This window comes from Manacus candei, unplaced genomic scaffold (genome assembly GCF_025592945.1).
Source record: "Manacus candei isolate 608988 ecotype Guabito, Panama unplaced genomic scaffold, ASM2559294v1 h1tg000010l, whole genome shotgun sequence".
In the NCBI taxonomy this organism is placed as follows: domain Eukaryota; kingdom Metazoa; phylum Chordata; class Aves; order Passeriformes; family Pipridae; genus Manacus; species Manacus candei.
This window is the reverse complement of record NW_026138058.1, coordinates 5,588,850-5,607,254: the sequence shown is the minus strand read 5'-3', so window position 1 is coordinate 5,607,254 and position 18,405 is coordinate 5,588,850. Positions and strand designations below refer to the sequence as shown.

Here is an 18,405-nt window from a genome sequence, read left to right as displayed (position 1 = left end):
TAGACAGCAGTGGTAGAATGGTAAGAACTTGCTATGGCCTATTTTGTTAATACAGATCTACCTCTCTTGCTATAAGGGAAAAAGAAAGCCCATTTAAAAGGCACTATTAATCAACAGAACCACTATCCATGCTATGTTTTCAAAGTATACTGAATTTTAGAACTGCACTCAATTAAAATAAAGTATAAATTAAGAAGTGGAAACCAGGTTAAGTCACAGAAAATAAACAGAATTCAGTGGGTATTCAATTTGTCACCTTTTCTTTCGGAGAACTGAACAGATTCAAGTCAGCTAATGACTAGGCCATAAAATTGCTCACCCTGTATGCCTCTACTGTAGCAGCATTAATGACTGTCTGTAACAATAAATTAAATCAGCAGAACAGTAAGCATGGATAAAAAATTAAAATAAGCCCTGAACCCTGTCTACTGGATATTTTTATAGCTGGCAGGTGGAATAGAGTTGTATATAATTCACCAAATACTCTTAAGTGTATATTTTTAGAGGTGAAAATTTCTTTTTTTTCCCAGCTCAATACTGTCACACGCAGAACAAGATTAAGTGTTTAAACTGAACCCAGACAGGATCTCCTGTGTTTTGACTCTTTAATCACAAAGATGTGTTCCATTAGACTGAATACAATCAGTTTGACTCTACCTCCTTCAGAAAGGTGGAAACTCCATATGAATACATTGAATTCCCTGTCAGTAAGAGAAGGTAGAATCCATGTACATTTTAGACTTGTGATTGAATCCTTTAAAAACTTTAATATATGTAATTTCTGCCTAGACACAGTATAACTTGCATGTTTTTCCTGTAATGTGCAGGCACCATTGCACATTTGCTTCTTGGATAGTGTATGAAATAATCACTTCATGCTGCTTCAGTGAATGCCTGGTGAATATATGGGTGAGTAAATAAGTAATTGTGAAAGACTACTTATGCTTGCAATTTTTAAATCAAATCATACCAGCAGTGTATTTTCTAGGGAAAAACCCCAAACCAACAAACTAGTGAAAACATAATATTGACATTTGTATAGAATCACAGAATAGAATCACAGAATATTCTGAACTGGAAGGGACCCACAAGGATCATGAAGTCCAACTCATAAGTGAGGGGCCCCTACAGAGGTCAAACCCACAGCCTTGGCATTATTAGCACCACGCTCTAACCAACTAAGTAATGAGGGTTAACGTGACAGCTCCACACTTCTGACATCATTAAACCCTGAGAACAACGTTTATAGAATCACAGAATGGCCTGGGTTGGAAGGACCTTAATGATCATCTAGCTCTAATCCCCCTGCTTTGGACAGGAATACCTTTCACTTGACCAGGTTGCTCACAGCTCCATTCAACTTGGCCTTAAATACTTCCAGGAATGGGGCATCCACATTTTCCAGAGGGAACCTGTTCCACTGCCTCACCACTCTTAAAGATTTTCTTCCTCAAATCTAATATAAACCCACCCTCTTTCAGTTTAAAGCCACTCCCCTTGTCCTCTCACTATATGCTCTTGTAAAAAGTCTCTCTACATCTTTCTTGTAGGCCCTCCAGGTACTGGAAGGCTGCAGCTGGATGACGCTGAAGCCTTCTCTTTTCCAGACTGAGCAGTGCCAGTTCTCTTAGTCTCTCCTCATAATAGAGGTGCTCCATCCTTTTTATTATCTTCGTGCTTCAGCTTGTTGGTATTTAGCTAGGCAGACATGCATTAACCTTGATGGTGGTGCCACTGCATTGGCATAGGGCATGAAAACATACACTTGGCTTTAACAGAGAAGATTTTCTTTTTATGTTTGTAGCACACTACTTAGATCTTTCCCCCCAAAATATGGTCAGCAAGTCCAGCTGCCATCTCTCTTGGAGAAACAAAAATAAAATACGGTAGAAGCTGGGAAGGACAAAACTGGGAGAGGTATTGTATCCTGCTCACTTCTCCTCACCAGTGGATGGAGTTGCAGGCTCGGAGCTGCGGCGTGCAGCCGCTCGGGCACGTCCCGCTGCTCAAACCTGACATTTCCCAAGAAAGCCTCGTGCGAAAACTCAGCAGGCGGTGTCGGTACCGGGAGAGCGAACAGCTGTCCCCCGACCCAGACCGGGACTCGGAAGAACCCGGGCACGTTTCAGGCTCCACCAACAGGTTCCTCCCCCGGTTCCAGGGAAGGCGCCCGCCCCCGCCGCAGCCCCGGCCGCGCCCGCCCGGAGCGGCTCCCGACCCGCCGCGTCCCGAGCGGCTCTGCCCGGCCCGGGACCTGCCGGGACGGGGCCGCCCCAGCGGGCGCTGTCCCCGCCTCGGCCGCCTGACCCTCTCCGGGGGAGCCGGGACGAGGGCGGACGTTCGCGTGTGGGACCGCTCCTCTGGCCGCCCGCGCCGAGCAGGGCAGGCACCGTCCCTGCCAGGAAGCACGGCAGAGGCTGTGCCCGCCCGGCGGAGGCGCCCCGGCGGCGCGCTCGACCCCGTGGGGTTGCGGGGTAGGGCCGGGCCCCATGGCGGGGAGGAGGAGCAGGAGCAGCCGCAGCCGGGATTGGGGGCCGCCGGCACCGCCCGGCCGGCCGGGGGGAGGAGGCGGCGGGAGGAGGAGCGGCGCGGACCGCAGCGAGCTGGCGGGGCTCGGCGCGGCGGTCCCTGAAGATGGCGGCGGCGGAGCCGGGCGCTGCTCCGGGCGGCGGCGGCGGCTCCGTGCCCGTCCTCTTCTGCTTCTCGGTCTTCGCGCGGCCCTCCAGCGTGCCCCACGGCGCCGGCTACGAGCTGCTGATCCAGAAGTTCCTCAGCCTGTACGGGGACCAGATAGACATGCACCGCAAGTTCGTGGTGCAGCTCTTCGCCGAGGAGTGGAGCCAGTACATCGACCTGCCCAAGGGCTTCCTGGTCAACGAGCGCTGCAAGGTGCGCCTGGTCCCGCTGCAGATCCAGGTGAGCCCCGGCCGCCGCAGGTGCGTGTCCCTGCCCGCTGTCCCGGCGCGGCTGTCGGCAGCCCCCGGCCCCTCCCGGGGAGAAGGGGGCAGCCCGGGGCCGGCTGGGGCCGCGGCACAGCCCCCGCGTTTAACAGGTTTCTCCGAGGAAACTTCTGTGTTTCCCTGGGACCGGGCGGCAGGTGCGCTCCGAGCCACACGCGTCTGGTAACCGGGCTCTGCCTTCGGCGAGCCAGAACTTAACTTGGCGCCGTGAATGGGAGAACGGTCAGGTGGCTGAAGCAGTCAGTGTGCTGCATTAAAACAGGCGGCTGGTGCTGCCCGGCCTTGACCGGGGGTAATGCTGCTAGGTGGAAACTCGAAGTAAAATGGGTAAAATGGGCTCTGCTGGAGCTCGGTATCTTGGCTCGTAGATCTCCAGGACTTCTGTATCCCTCTTTGCCTCAAAAAACTCTTTCCGATTTACGGGTTTGTAGCTCGCTGGCTTTGTGACCACAAACCGGGGAGCCAGACTGATGCAGTTCGTGTATTTCGTATGCAGATACCTTTATGCACACCGGAGGCTGGTGCAGGTTGTACTGTAATAGTTCAACTCAAAACACATTGCTTCTTCCTTTCCCCAGTGTCTAAGAGTTAAGCTTAAACCCCCCCCCAATCCCCGCAGCAACAAATCATTATTGTTTTCATTCAGAGCATTCTTTTTTTAATTGATAATTAAGAAGTTTTAGTTTGTCGAGACAGCATTTCTAAATAGTTGAGAAAGTGATATCATGAAACCTGACACATTGCTTGTCTTCTCCCTATGGTTTTAGAAACGGTCTAATTCGTGCTGTTTGTAAACCCTGGTTAATCGTAGTGTCTTGAACCCATAAACCCTCAAGGTGGCCTGCTTGCTTACACTGTATAATAAGGATGCTTTTGGAGTCTCTTGTTCTTTTCTTAACTTTATGTATGGAAAGACCGTACATAAGAAGACCAAACTAGTTTAATAACTTATTTTGTCATTTATTATTAATTCTCATCATATACATTCATCATATTCAGTTTAAAACTTTTTTTCTGTGTTGTGAACAGAATTTATGGGGACCCAACCAGGGAATCTGGAAAGGGACAGTCTCTCCAACTTGCAAAAAGAGTTCGTATGGCTGTTAATTCAAACAAGGATTTTGAAAACAGAATCTGTGTAATCTGGTCGTGTAATAGTGTTGCAGGTCAGAATTTTTCTTCTCATCGCTACTCTGCAAGGACTCTCTTGCAGATGCCTTCTGCACTGAAACTGTAAATGCAGCCCAAGCATTCGAAGTAGGACATAGGTCTTAGGTCTTGGTGTGAAAGGTCAGTCTTGAGATAGGGAAGGATATGTCACTCCCAGGGTGCACATGTGCTACAGAGCTTTAACTGACTGCAGGAATTGAGGATGAACCAGTATTTCGTGCATTGATTGCCCACTTACACCAATACTGTTGCATTTCTGTGACAGTAGCAACTGTTGATGTGAAAAGATGGTATTTTTGTATTACTCCTTGATGTGCTTCAGCAGCTGTGAATAAGCTGAAGACATGACAATGAAGACATCACAATGATGTCAGTCAGTTTGCCTTAAGCCACAGGCAAGTGCTCAGAGATCACCTGTTTGGGGAACATTTGGTATGATACAGACACAGCTGTGCTTTTTAAGACCTTTAGGATTTACCAGCTGGAATATTATACTTTCTTTCTGTATGTTCATTCATGCATTGCCACTGTTATGTGCCCTTTTTCTCTTCCTCCCTCCCTCCCTCCCTCCCTCCCTCCCATCCTGATATTTGATCTGCAGTTATACACAACATCAGTTTGTCAACTCGGTGTGTGGCGTAGTCAGTTGAATCACTGTTTTGAATGTATCTTTCAAGAGGGACAACTTTTGCTCACTGATGTGATTAGACTTGTATATTTGGAAAGATATATTTGGTTTAAAGTTAAGAGCACAGATGCTAGGATCTGTATGCTTAGACAATGATTTCAGTGCTTTTATACATTTGTTTTATGAAATATATGTGTGCATTTAGCTGGAGATGGCAGTTTAACCCCCTAGACGGCAGCTAGTGCCCGTGAGCTCTAGAAAGGTATCCTTCTGTTTTGATTCCTATGCAGGTCTGTCGTAGAAGGATTCCTTTTGTTACAGTAGCTCAAGAAATGTCAGCATCAAATGATGTTTGACTGGGCTGTTTCAATTTCCTGTCCCTGCAGCTGAGAGGGGCAGTAATCTCATGGAGAAATTGCCATTTGCTGCCCTTGGAAAGCCACTCCATGCAACTGAATTCAAGGCTTGATCTGTACAGGGATGGTCGCTCCCCTGTAGTTTTATGCCTTTGTATTGTCCTCATCTGTGTACATGTGTTTGGTTTGGCTGTTCTGACTCCAAACAGCCACTTAAACTTTTAGTGGCCCCCCGTGTTGGGTAGGCTGATGGGGTGCAGTGCACTGCGATGTTCGGCCTGGCTGCTGCTCTTGAAACTCCCCCAGCCACAGGCTTGCACCCAGGAGGGACATTTCCTCTGGCCTCTCCCACCTTGAGGGACTTAGTGCTAGCTGAAGGGAGACATCTGCTTTTCGTGGATTTTGTGTGTTTTAAATGATTCAATGGGAAAATATTTACAGTTTGGTTGGGGGGATGCAGGACCACTTCAATCTCTTCTAACTCTAAATGCAGTTACATAGTGCTACAGAAATTATTGTGGTTTGCTGTAATGTTGTAGCTGCCTTTGGAGAAGAGAAGCAGTAAGGAAGAACACTTTGGAGATATCCAAAGAAAACACAGCTATATGCATATCACAGCTGTGCAATAGAGGAGTTAGGGCAGCATTTGAATACATACCCAAGAGAGGCTATTTCACAGTCACTGTCATAATTTCAAGGTGACTTCTCTGCAGCAGCACTTGTGCTCTCTGTTTACAGACTGTTAAACCTTAAGATACTAAAGGTAAAATGATAAAATTACTGACATCATTGCATAAAGCACTTCTTCAGCACGTTTTTTTGAGACATGTTGGTCTCTCAGGCACGTCTGTCTTGTGAAAAGCCGCTTACTGAACAATACTCAACTGTTGCTGCATGATAATGTAAATAAAATAGAACTATTTATACACAGAATTTCACTCTTATTGCACGTATCTAATATTCCTATGTTCAGATGCTTTGGAAATAGAAGTAACATTAACTGAGGAACCTAAGTTCATTTTCTGAAGATGGAGAAAAGCCAACGCATTAATTGCTGGGGAGTTGTTTGTGGTTTTTTTAGGGTACAGTTATAGATTTTGATACATTAGTAAATTTCTAAATAAATAATTTTTTAAAAAAGCAGCACATGGAACCTTAAAGAAGGGGAAAAAAAGGACTGAAAATATTGAAAGAGGATTTTTTTTTTCTCAAATCCAGACTCTGTGTATCTTGCTCTGCAGCACGCGTTTTAGTAATTTCAGATTTTGTTGAAGAGTTTTATACTGCCTTAGCTATAGGAGCATCACATGAGTATCCAACTAAATCTGTCCTTTGTAAATGCTGAACTGCATATAAAAGGCTGCATATTAGCTTCGCATAAAATAAATATTTATGTTCCTAAATTGAAACACTTGTAACCTATTTTTCTCTTGAAATACATTAAACTGAATTTATTCTTTTTTTTTTCCTTTGAAAGATAGGCAGGAAAGTACAACTGAATCTTACAGATTTCCTCTTAGAAATATAGGAGAAGAACAGATGATAGCTTCTTTTTGTTGTCTTTTTTATCCCATCCTTGAAATACCAAGGCTGCAACATCCTCTGCTCTGCCCTTTAAGTGGGTAACCTTTGCATGAGATTTATGAGGTGACTAGTGATGTCAGATGGGATTATTTCTTTGCTTCCAGTTTCTTGCTCGTTACGAATACTGTGAGGAAATTTCATTTTGTATGTGTAATGATTTCCTGGAGTTTGGACAGGGAAAGTACAGATAAAGAGGCAGTATAGGTGAAATTATAGTTCTTCATCACAGTCAAGTTTTGCTTGATTAATAATAACCAGCAGAGATGAAATAGATGTGAAAAAATACCTCTCCTTTCCCACCTAGGCCTTTTCTAGAGTAGGATTTAAAGCTGTATGTAACTCATGGCAGCATACCTTTAAATCCTGGTCTGGACAAGGTCCTAGAGATGACTTTTCTAGCTGGGTAAAAGAGCTGCATCAGGTTACGTGTCCATTTGTTGATGTACCTATTCTTGTGCTGTGGATAACCTCCAGCTGGAGGACAGAAAATCATGGTGACTGAGAGGTGAAGTGCAACAAATGGAAATGCTTATATACTGTTGGGGGGAACTTCAGGCAATTTGGGTTTTGATGTGGGTTTGGGTTTTTTTGTTTGTTCTTTTGTGGGGTTTTTTTGTTACCTTCTTCTTTCCTTTTGAATTCAAGTTTTTTGAGGTAGTTGTGGTTGAGTAGATCTTATATTCAGGGTGGATTCAGACAGGTACTCTGGCCGTAGTGGTTCACCATCCTTGCCCCGCCTGCCTCTGCCTTGAGAGAAATCAGACAGGTGTTGGCATGCCAGCCCATGTGTAGGTTTTTTTCCCTCCCTGGCTCACTGGCAGGGTGTGGCACTGGTGTAGTGTGGGTGGTAGTAGTTTTCACTGTCAGGGGATGTGTGAAGTGGAGGTGACCCATGTCCCTGATGCAGTGTTGCTGTAGATGGGGAGGATGGCTTTGAAAGCCAGTGACTAGTAGGATTTATGTGGCACACTGAAGAACCAGTAAATGGAACCTTTCCTTTATACACAGCAAATACATGAATTTATTTATAGACTGTGTTAGCTGCTGTTTATGAAAATTAATTTCAAACTGCTTTCTGCTGCACTCTGTCCTTCCCATATCTGCTATTCCAGGTAACACCAGCAAGTGTCAACTTTTTGATCTTACCATCTATTTTTTTCAGTTTCTTCATGTTCTGCTATGATTCAGACTGCAAGTTAATCGGAAATAAATATGAAAATGAATGTAAGAAGTATTTGTGTTAGATTTTGTAAAAGCTTCGATTTGGCAAACATATAGTTGACACAAGTTTTATTTTAGAGTGCTGCTGGTATTAATCTGAGTATGATTTAATAAATTAAATCATAGTAAACCAATATGACACTAAAGAAGAACAGATACAATGCTTTTGCTCCAGCTCCCTGTGGTGTTTGACATAAACATATGGGATTATTGATTCAGTGGAAGTCTGTAATGAAGATGCTTTCTGGCTGGATAGGCAGCCAGTTTTCTGGACTTCTCTGTCAAATCAGAATAATAGTGAATTTGGCTCTATAAGATTGGTTTGTAATTTTTTCATTGATTTGTAATTTTTCCATTGTCCTTGTCATTAACAAAATTTAGGAGAAATACTGTTTTTGCAGAAGGCTCCAAGCTGAGAGGAACGGCAGGCATCTGAACGAGCAGAATGCAGGCTTTTCAGGGCAAGTTGGAGGGCCTTGAAGTGGGGAGCCATGTGAGGAGCAGCTGAGGTCACTTCTTCTGTTCAGCCTGGAGAAGAGGAGACTGAGGGGGGACATCATTGCAGTTACAGCTTTGTCATGAAGAGAAGAGGAGTGGCAGACACTGATCTCTTCTCTCTCGTGGCCAGTGACAGAATCTGAGGGAATGGCCTGAATTTGTGCCAGGGGAGTTTAGGTTGGATATTAGATAAAGGTTCTTCCCCCAGAGGGTGGTTGGGCACTGAACAGGCTCCCCAGGGCAGTGGTCACATCACCAAGCCTGACAGAGTTCAAGAAGCATTTGGATGGTACTCTCAGACACATGGTGTGACTCTTGGGGATGGTTCTGTGCAGGGCCTGGAGTTGGACTTGATGACCCTTGCAGGTCCCTTCCAGCTTGGCATATTCTGTGGAACAAGGTAAAATAAGATGCAGTTCAAAATGGAAGCGACAAATGTAGGAATAACAAGCTACACAAACAAAAGATGAGGGAGAGTTCAAGGGATGATATTAAGTTTAAAATGCACCTCAACAGTATAAGTATCATCAATTATGAAAAGAGCAAATAGTGTATTGGAAAGTACAAAATAAACAGGGCCTGCAAGGGCTGTATATTGACTCTCTCTGAGGCTCTGCTAGTTCAGAGAAGTAATATGGGCAGAGGAACACTGCTGTGATAGTAGGTATGAGTGCCTCACTGTAGACTGCAATTTGAAAACTACCCCAGGGAGAACTATGAAAATTATTTGAGTTGTAAGAAGAAATATTAAAAGAATTAGATATGTTTTAGAATAAGGAAAGGTCAGGGAAGGACTAAAGGGAGTCTGAATCCTGAGGTTTGGTAATAGGTTTTGTGCGTGGTTATCCATGTGAAGGAAGATGGTAATGCTCTTGCATTTCCAGTTCACCATGGACTTAACGGGAAATAACACTCTTATATGGCAGCGAAGGAGTTGTGGGTGAGAAGATACCAAAAGGTAAAGATAACAGAGCTGTGTGTTGGGTTTTATAGTAGCTCTACTGCTGATAGGTCCAAGTAGCTGTCTGTGAAGATTACGTGCATTCGTTTGATCCTTCTGTAGAAGGAGACCATGCAGCTTTTTGAAGACCTTCCTAATCTGTTCACATTTATTCCTCTGCTAAGGATGGTAGAGCCATGTGCTACATTAGCATAGGAAGGTGTATGTCAAGGGAGTAAATTAACTCCACACAGTTTACTCTGTAATCCACGATGGTTTGTGGTAGTTCAAAATGATCTTAAAAAAATTAGTCACAGAGTCAATTAGGTTGGAAAAGACCTCTGAGACTGAGTCCAGCCTATGACTGAACACCACCATGTCAACTAGACCATAGCACTGTATAGTACATTCAGTCTTAAACACCTTGAGGACAGTGACTCCACCACCTCCCTGGGCAGCCCATTCCAATATTTAATCGCCCTTTCTGTGAATAAATTCTTCCTGATGTCCAACCTAAACATCCCCTGGTACAGCTCTTAAAGTGATGGAAGGATTTTTGGAAGGAAATAGTAGTCTTTGCTTGTCATGTAAATGCCAAGACAAAATGACACATTTTCTGAGTAGGAGCCACACTTATAAATATTGTCTATTCCAATTATTCTATTTTTATTGCTGAGTGGTAGGAAAGTTAAATGTCATAATTGACTTCTGTTATGGTAGTAGGTGCCAAAGTTGGAATGGGTCACAGTGGGTGCTCCCTGTGGTGTTGAACTTTACATCAGTACTTCCTGCCAACTAGTTTCTGCGTTGTTCAAGTGCGTAGATGGGTGGTGTTCAAGAACAAGGCAGTTATTAATGTTTAATTTTATGTCAAATCTTTCTTGGTCCCAGGTGTCGTTTATTATATGCTGTAAAATTGCAGAAGTGTCTTCTGGGGGGGGTATCTAGAGTTTGCCTTCCCTAACTCCTTGATCAAATCAGCTGCTGATTTGCTGAATGCTGAAAACCTCCAAGGATGGAGATCCCACAACCATGCTAACCTGTTTCAATGCAGCTGTATCTTCCTGGTGAGAAAGATATTCCTGATGCCTGTTTTGATGCTCTTCTGTCTTCCTGTGGCATCAGTGGGTCCGGTATTATAACATCTACATTTTGGTTGTTTCTGCATTTGCCTCTCTAGCTGTTTGTATTAATAGTGTTGCTGTTTGGCCCATGAGGACTGGAGGAACCATGGTTATGAATATTTGCTCTTTCAGCGTTAGTAGTGTGCTGAATCTGAGAGGTGTGGGAATTTAACATTTGTAATTATTACACAAGTAATTTTCCCAACAGTTTGAACAGGCCATTCCATATGGTGTGGCAATTATTGTAGATTTTTAGCCTTGGGAATTGAGATAAAAAGCATTTTACTCAGGAGATGTGGTGAATCAGTGGAAGTTTTGGAACTAGTATTTATGGATTTCCAATTTCCGTGCAGTGAGTAGACCTTGGCTGACCACCTGTTACCCAACAAGCTGCTCCATCACTCCCCATCCTCAACAGGACAGAGGGGAGAAAATACAACAAAAAGCTTGTGCATAAGATAGGGAGGGATCGCTCACCAATTAGCATCATGTAGAAAACAGACTTGACTTGGGGAAATTAATTTAATATTTTACCAATCAATAACAGAGTAGAATAATGCGAAATAAGAACAAATGTAAAACCACCTTTCTCCCATCCCTTCCTTTTTCCCAGGTTTAGCTTTGCTTCCAGCTTCTCTATCTCCTCCCTTCAAGCAGCATGGGGGGATGGGGGAAGCGCAGTTGTGGTCAATTCATAACCCTTCACCTTCTGCCACTCATCCTTTTCACACTCTTCACCTGTTCCAGCATGGGGTCCCTCCCATGGGAGATGTCTCACCATGGGCTGCACCGTGGGCTGCAAGGGAATCTCTGCTCTGGCACCTGCTGCACAGTGGTTTTCTTACCCTTTCTTAAGTATGTTATCACAGAGGTGTCACCAGCATCACTGACGCAGCAGATCCATCTTGGATTCAGCTGGCATAGGCATTGTCTGACCTGCGGCTGTTTCTGGCATCTTCTCACAAAAGCCAGCCTGACAGCTTCCCCTCACTACCAAGACCTTGCCACAGAAACCCAATACATCTGCACTCTTCTGAAATACATTATTTTACAGATTTTGTAATTCCGTTTTAGCTTAAAACATCACGACCTCAGTTTGCAGTAAATGAAGTGTATATAATTAATGGCTACTTCCCAGGAGCTGTTTATTCAATTTGACTTATCAGTCTGCTGAAAAGCTCCTGAGTGGATGTAATTTCTCTCGAGTTGCCTGACAACTAAGTGATAGTATATAGCTGTTTTCTTTCCCTGTAGCTTCCACCTGAAGCTCTATCCCCGGGTTCTACAGGTAGAGCAAGTAATTTCATGCAAATGCAAAGCACTCTTTCAAAGTATGAGAAAATTAAATGTTTGATTTATTTTTCTTATCCCCTCCCTTCTACCCTACTTGGTAGCCTGTATTAAGGAAACTCTAGGAGATTACTTTTGTCATTAAAATGTATTCAGTTCTGTTTCTGTAATATTGACAAGTTTCTTTGCTTTCATTCTAGCCTTTGGACTTTCATCAGGCTTGTGCTAAAAGATGTCTTTAAACAATCAAATTGACTACACACTGGAAGTGTTGAAAATATGTGTGCATACAATATTTGATAGCAAGTGGAAGTCTGAATTTTTTTTAGCTTTAATTTATCCTGATTTTGTATCAGTTCCCAGAGTTGTGGATTGTAAAATGAATTTGAAGAATGTAGTTTCACTGTTGGTACTTTTTCTTTTTTTTGCTGTGCTTTAGGCAGCACGCTCCTCCAGCCCCATCAGGCTTGAGAAGTTTTCATGTACACTGACTTGTGTCTCCCACCTAATAAAATCTCTGTTACTTATTGATGACTGTACCATACTGTTCATTATCAGCTATTCATTTGAATTCAGAAACGTGCCAAAAATCAGGCTTGAAAAACGTTTCTCCTGTTTTCACTCGAACTAACATAAATCCATAACCTGGCAGAGGCATTGCAGACTCTCTCTCGTTTTGCTGCTTTTATGAAAGGGTCTCCACTGCCATGGAAAACATTATCTTTATTTCTTTTTTTTTCAGATTACTACTTTGGGCAACCTGACGCCCTCAAGCACCGTTTTTTTCTGCTGTGATATGCAAGAGCGATTCCGGCCTGCCATCAAGTACTTTGGTGATATCATCAGCGTGGGTCAACGACTGGTGTGTTCCCTTGTTTTTCTCTTGTTTTTGATCACACACATAAACTATTATTTTATACACAGATAGTTTAGTGGTTACTCAGTTTCGGGTGATAACCGTGTCTTTGTGATTATTGTTCTTAAACAATTTCCTTTTTTTAATATATTTTCCCCCTTGCCCCCTTGCAGCTCCAAGGTGCACGGCTCTTAGGAATTCCAGTTATTGTGACTGAACAGTATCCCAAAGGTCTTGGCAGCACTGTGCAAGAAATTGATTTAACAGGAGCTAAACTTGTGCTTCCCAAGACAAAATTTTCAATGGTGTTGCCAGAAGTTGAAGCAGCATTAGCAGAGATCCCTGGAGTCCGCAGTGTTGTCCTGTTTGGAGTAGAAGTATGTGCCTTGCCATTCTTGTACTGGTTTATGGTAATGTCTTTTGGCCCACAGAAATACTAAGCATTGCTCCCTGTAACTAAAAAACCCAACTCAATTCATATTAACAAGAGCTCATTTATCCTCTACAGAATAAATTATTCTTGTGTTGTCTTTCATATTATCTCATAATAAAATTTGAAATTACATATTTGTAAACTGCAGGGTCTTGTCTCAGTTTTAGCTGGTATTTAAAATGCACACTGAGTTCCCTAGCAATGTCAGGGGTAGAAAAATATGTATTTGAACTCTAATTAATTATGTACTCTAATTTGGTGTTCGGTTACTTACGTTTTGTAATAATAATATATATAATAATTTCTCCCCTGTAGACTCATGTCTGCATCCAGCAAACAGCACTGGAATTGATTGGCAGAGGTCTGGAAGTTCATATTGTAGCTGATGCCACCTCATCAAGAAGTATGATGGACAGAATGTTTGCTCTTGAGGTAAGTTTCTTAGTCAGGGCTTTCTCCACCTTGGGTTTGTATGTTAACTTCCCTCCTTACTGTAAGCTAACAAGGAATTTCTAAAGACAAAGCAGTGGACAAATGTAGATTTGAGAAGACATGAGTGCTCTGATTCTTAGAATAGCATCCAACAGGGAGATTTTTCTTCCTTAAATTATGATTTAATATACATAACCCAGTTTGCTATGTCTGGATTTTTAAAGTGATTGTTTTGTGCAATCTGAGTACTCTATATAAACAGCAGCATTTTAGGATATTTTCTTATGGAGTGTTATCTGTACAGCAGGAGTAAAAGTGCTGCAAAGCTTTTGGTTCTGTTGTCCCAAACAGTATTTATTCAGCTGTTGAAATTCCTTGAAACGCAGTGAAGTGCAGTAAGTGATCCCGTTCAAAGCTCCTTCTTGTATGTCTGTCCCTCCCTGTGCTTTCCCTCATCATTGCAAATTAAAGCTTAATCTCAAGACTCTGTGATTATAGTAAAGATTCCCCTCCCCCTTGCTTCTAGGAGCTTAGCCTAACTAAACGTTGAGAAAGTGGAGATAAATGTAACAAGCAGATTTAAAAGCGTGTACAACTATGTGGTAGCAAATTCATGCAAATGATTTTTTGATGGTGCACTCTTAACTTGCCTGCGGGCATCACTGTGGGAAATCAAAAACTGATACAGACATTAAGTATTGCAGTTATTGCCTCAGGTCCTAACAATTATTTGGAAATTGAAACTAATAATAACTGCAGCGTGTTATACTTTTTTCCTAGCTTGTGAGAAGACTTAATTTCTTCTGCTCCTCATGAATGAGAGAATTAAAGGCTAAAGAGAAATCCCCAACATATAATGATTGATGAAACACGTGACTTTGATTAAGTGGAAACCTAATGTCGACTGTCACGTAGAGCACAGTGACCCACACAGAGTACAGGAATGACTGAAATCATGGACTTCCCAAATCAATGTGGCGCAGCAGCAGTAAGAGGCAAAACAAATACAGAGCACAAGGAGACTGTTTTGCTGTGGTACCCCATGTATCACCATTACAATATGATTCAGGGAACATTTGCTGCCCTGCAGCGTTGAGCAAGCCAGTTATGTGGCAGCAACTCCTTCTCTGCTGTGCATGGTCTCACCGTACAGATCACAGTTCCTAGTCATATTCTTTTAATTAGTGAATCTGACATTGTCTCACTTGCAAATTTGCACCACACCTGGTGAGCTGAGGTGAGATTTATTAAGCTGGGTTCCCTGGATCCTTCTCCTTACCTTTCTGGGAAGGTGAGTGTAGTGTTTGTCTTTTCACAGAAACACAGCTTTTCTCTTTTCACAATGACTTCTCAAGGATGATAAAGAGTGACCTTGCAGTGAAAACAACCAGCTTCTCCAGGAACCTCAAATAAGTCCCATCCCTGCTCCTTCAGTTCTCCACATTTCCCATCACATAAACATGTGTTTTGATCGTGCTGGAGACAAACATCTGAGCAAGTATACTATTAATTGCAGTTTGAATTCATTTATAACCAAAGCTTTCATGTCTGCCTGGATAACAGGTTGTCTCCCCTTCTGTTGTGTACTTAAAAATGACAGCAGGCAAAAACTTGCAGTCAAAAAAATCCTCAGAAACCAAAAACCCTTGAAATTTTCAGTGGTGAAATAATTCAGCCCACCTGTTGAAGGTGGTGGCTGTTCTGAATCTCTTTCCTATCCAATGAAGATATCTTGTATCGCTGCTTGGTCTCGGATTGAGAAAGCTTTGTCTGTTGCTGCTGCATTTCTTTCCTGTTCTTTATCTGTTCTACTTGTTTCTGCAGTGTGGGTGCAACATATCCTTGATAATTTTCTTCTTCTCAAAGACTGTGTGCTAAGAAAACTTGTAATTTCCTTGAAAATCATCCAGGATGCTTAGCACATTCATCTCTTCATTTCTGCTGATCTGCAATCTATTTAAATTGTATTTAGTCCTAGAAATAGGGTATAAGCCAATGCCAGCCTCTTTGGCATGTTATGGTTTGTTTTGCTTCTAAAGAGAAGGCATTCTCTTTTTCAATCAGCATTTCACAGATATGAATTAATAACTTTTCCCCAGCAATTGCTTTGTAACTGAACGACTAAGCAACAGTGATCTAAGTCCTAGAAGGTCTGCAGCTTCTCTTCCATTTAGTGATAGCAGTTGAAACCTGTACGTACGCATCTGTATTTTCTCCCTCTTACCCCGGCTTGGCTCATTCAGGATCGCATTAGACTGGGTGGAGCATGCAGCTGAGTAGAGGATGGTGGAGGGAAAGCTGGGTCTGTGAAGAGTTTTACTGCCAAAGCACCTGTATGATTGCTGAGAAGATGATGGGGGGCCTTTGCTGAGGATAACTTTGCTATGTAAGCAACAACCACAGTCTTAAAAGTCCGGAAACTTTACAATAAGTCCTGTGACTCGGGCTGTGTGAAGCATTGCTCTGTTGAGTTGCACACTTAAAAGATCTAGCAGACCTCTTTTAGTTTTGCTTTCTGTGCGTTTTGTTCTGCAGCATGAGAGAACTAACTCCGGAATTACTGAGGCTGTAATGAAACGTCAGTTAAAAAGAGCTGCTGTTATGCCAGTATGATTTATAATGTCTGTAGAAGAGATTTTCCTTCTGCCTCCAGAGATTATTTTTAAGAGTGCACTGGGTAGTCCAAAAGCCAAAGTAGTAACAAGGACTGAATGAGAAATTGTTACAATTTCTCGCTTAATTATTTTATCTTGGACCTGGCTATTTTATTTTTCCTACAAGCCTTTCATATCTGCATTAGAGTGAAGAAAGCTGTCCTCTGAACCATGCAAGGGGAAAGGGTTGTTAACATTAAGAGATGTGGGTCTGCTGCCTATTAAATCTGAGGTGGGGAAAGAATCCAATCCAAGTAGGAAACCTTTGTTGTAATCCAGGGCAGCCTTTTGCCTCAGGAAAGTCTCAAAGCAGTCAATAGCTTTATAAATTATACCACTAAGAATTGCCGGAATAGAATTGGCAGTACTTTCATTAGTAGGAGATGTTTTTAAAAATGCTATTCATCTTTTTTACAAAATGTATACTCGTTCACATTTGCAAATATTTCACATTATTCCCTCTCTGCTCTTTTCTCTCCTAGCGTCTCGCTCGTACTGGAATTATAGTTACTACTAGCGAAGCCATATTGCTGCAGCTGGTAGCTGATAAAGAACATCCAAAATTCAAAGAAATCCAAAATCTCATTAAGGCAAGTGCCCCTGAGTCAGGGCTCCTTTCCAAAGTTTAAAGCGAACGTGGAGGAAGCGGATCTCACTGTCCTCTTCAAAGAGGAAGCAAAGTTGTAAGCGCACATGTACACCTTCTTTCGCTCAAAGTTTGGTAGAAGTGTAAAAATAAAAGTTGACATACTCGTGCTTGCCTTAGCAAAATTGTCTGGTTGTACATCTGAGTGCCAGTGTGTTCTGTTAAGTTACAACTGTCGGGGGTTTTGGGTATCATAAGACCCTTTTTGTTGTCAAATTTCCGTATTTATTTAAAATAAAGGAGAAAAACCAACAGAGGTGCCTACTAGTCCATACTATACACTGATTGTAACAGATCCAAAAAATGCATAATTCTGTGACACCTCTTGATTGTGCGCTTTCTAAAAGTGTTCTGTGATACTCTGTTTTACTTTTGTATTAATAGAAGATAATTATGTGTTGGATAAATGTGATGTGATACGCTTTAATGTTCTATGTAAATGAAGTATTTTAATAGGGCATAAATTAAAACTGAGTAAGATATATGGATTACACGTGCGCTTTTGTTCTCTAGGATAAAATTTAAGCACTTTGCTTCATAGACAAGACAGATAAATCAAGCAGCAGCTGATGTTTGATTGCCCTAGGTAGCTGAAGCCTGCATCATGACTTTTGAATATACTGAAATTGACTACCCAAGACTGTACTTTACTTAAGTGTATACAGACAGAAATCTGTCACGTCATGAGTTCTTTATAAACAACTGGTGTAAAGTCCTTCAGAACCTGAAAATATTACAAAAATTTTAAATTGGCAGCGCTAAGGGGATGTTTAACAACGAAAACTTTTCAGGTTCCAATGCTAAATCTACTACTACATTTAGATTTATTTTGCCTTTTTCTTTTTTTATACCGCATTTTAGTTAGATTGAATAATTCTATCCAATTTATTCAAGTGGGCTCTGAAACAAACCTCAGCTTCTCTAGGTTTTTGTGCTTTTTTTGTGGGCTGCAGTTGGGTGGAGTTTGAATAGCGTCTGGTCTAAAAGCATTCTTTAGAAAAATAGCATCTTTACCTTAATGATACATATATTTTCTATCTAGAACCAATCTTTTAACATGTGATTGTTCAGAAACGCACTTCCTTCATGTTCTAGGGGATTAAATAATGTTGTATAAAGTTTACAGTTTGCCTGAGACATTTATTTTTTTAAAAGAGTACTAGAAGATGTCATACTTAACACTAATCTTTTTGGTAGAAAACCAATTAGAGTACATGTGTTGGTTTAAATTGCTTATTTTCCCCACAAGATGGCTCTAAAAGAATTGTTTCATAAATAAGAATTGTTTCCATTGTTTCATATAACCTTTATATGTTCAAAACAAATAAAGAGTTAACATTTGCTGTCTCTCTTACGCTTGTGATATTTATTGAAGAGCAAATCCTGAAAGCTGTGTTTGCCATGGACCTTGTACAGCTGTGGAAGTTCTATGGATGTCATGGGAATTTTGTGTAAAGATCAAGGGTGGATAAAGTCGAATAATTCTTGTCTTCTGCATCTAGTTACAGTGTTATTTAGTGCTCCAGAATATGAGGAATGAACATTATGTCTCTAACTGGAGGCAGGGATGCAAGTTGAGTTAAGAACCACTGTCCTATATCACTGGCCTACTT

The 18,405-nt window shown here is 42.0% G+C and overlaps 1 protein-coding gene across 2 annotated transcripts; it reads left to right on the top strand.

Moving 5' to 3' along the window:
* Positions 1 to 2,598: 2,598 nt before the first annotated feature.
* On the top strand, positions 2,599 to 18,146 carry ISOC1 (isochorismatase domain containing 1). 2 transcript variants are annotated; one of them, XM_051777432.1, is made up of 5 exons: positions 2,603 to 2,916; positions 12,514 to 12,633; positions 12,801 to 13,004; positions 13,376 to 13,492; positions 16,629 to 18,146. In XM_051777432.1, exons 1-5 carry the CDS (start codon positions 2,635 to 2,637, stop codon positions 16,773 to 16,775), a joined length of 870 nt encoding a protein of 289 aa, XP_051633392.1. In that variant the 5' UTR covers positions 2,603 to 2,634; the 3' UTR covers positions 16,776 to 18,146. The 2 variants fall into 2 exon arrangements, with proteins under 2 accessions (XP_051633393.1, XP_051633392.1); XM_051777433.1 differs by lacking the exon at positions 12,801 to 13,004 and having other exon boundaries at positions 2,599 to 2,916.
* The last annotated feature ends 259 nt before the right edge of the window (positions 18,147 to 18,405 follow it).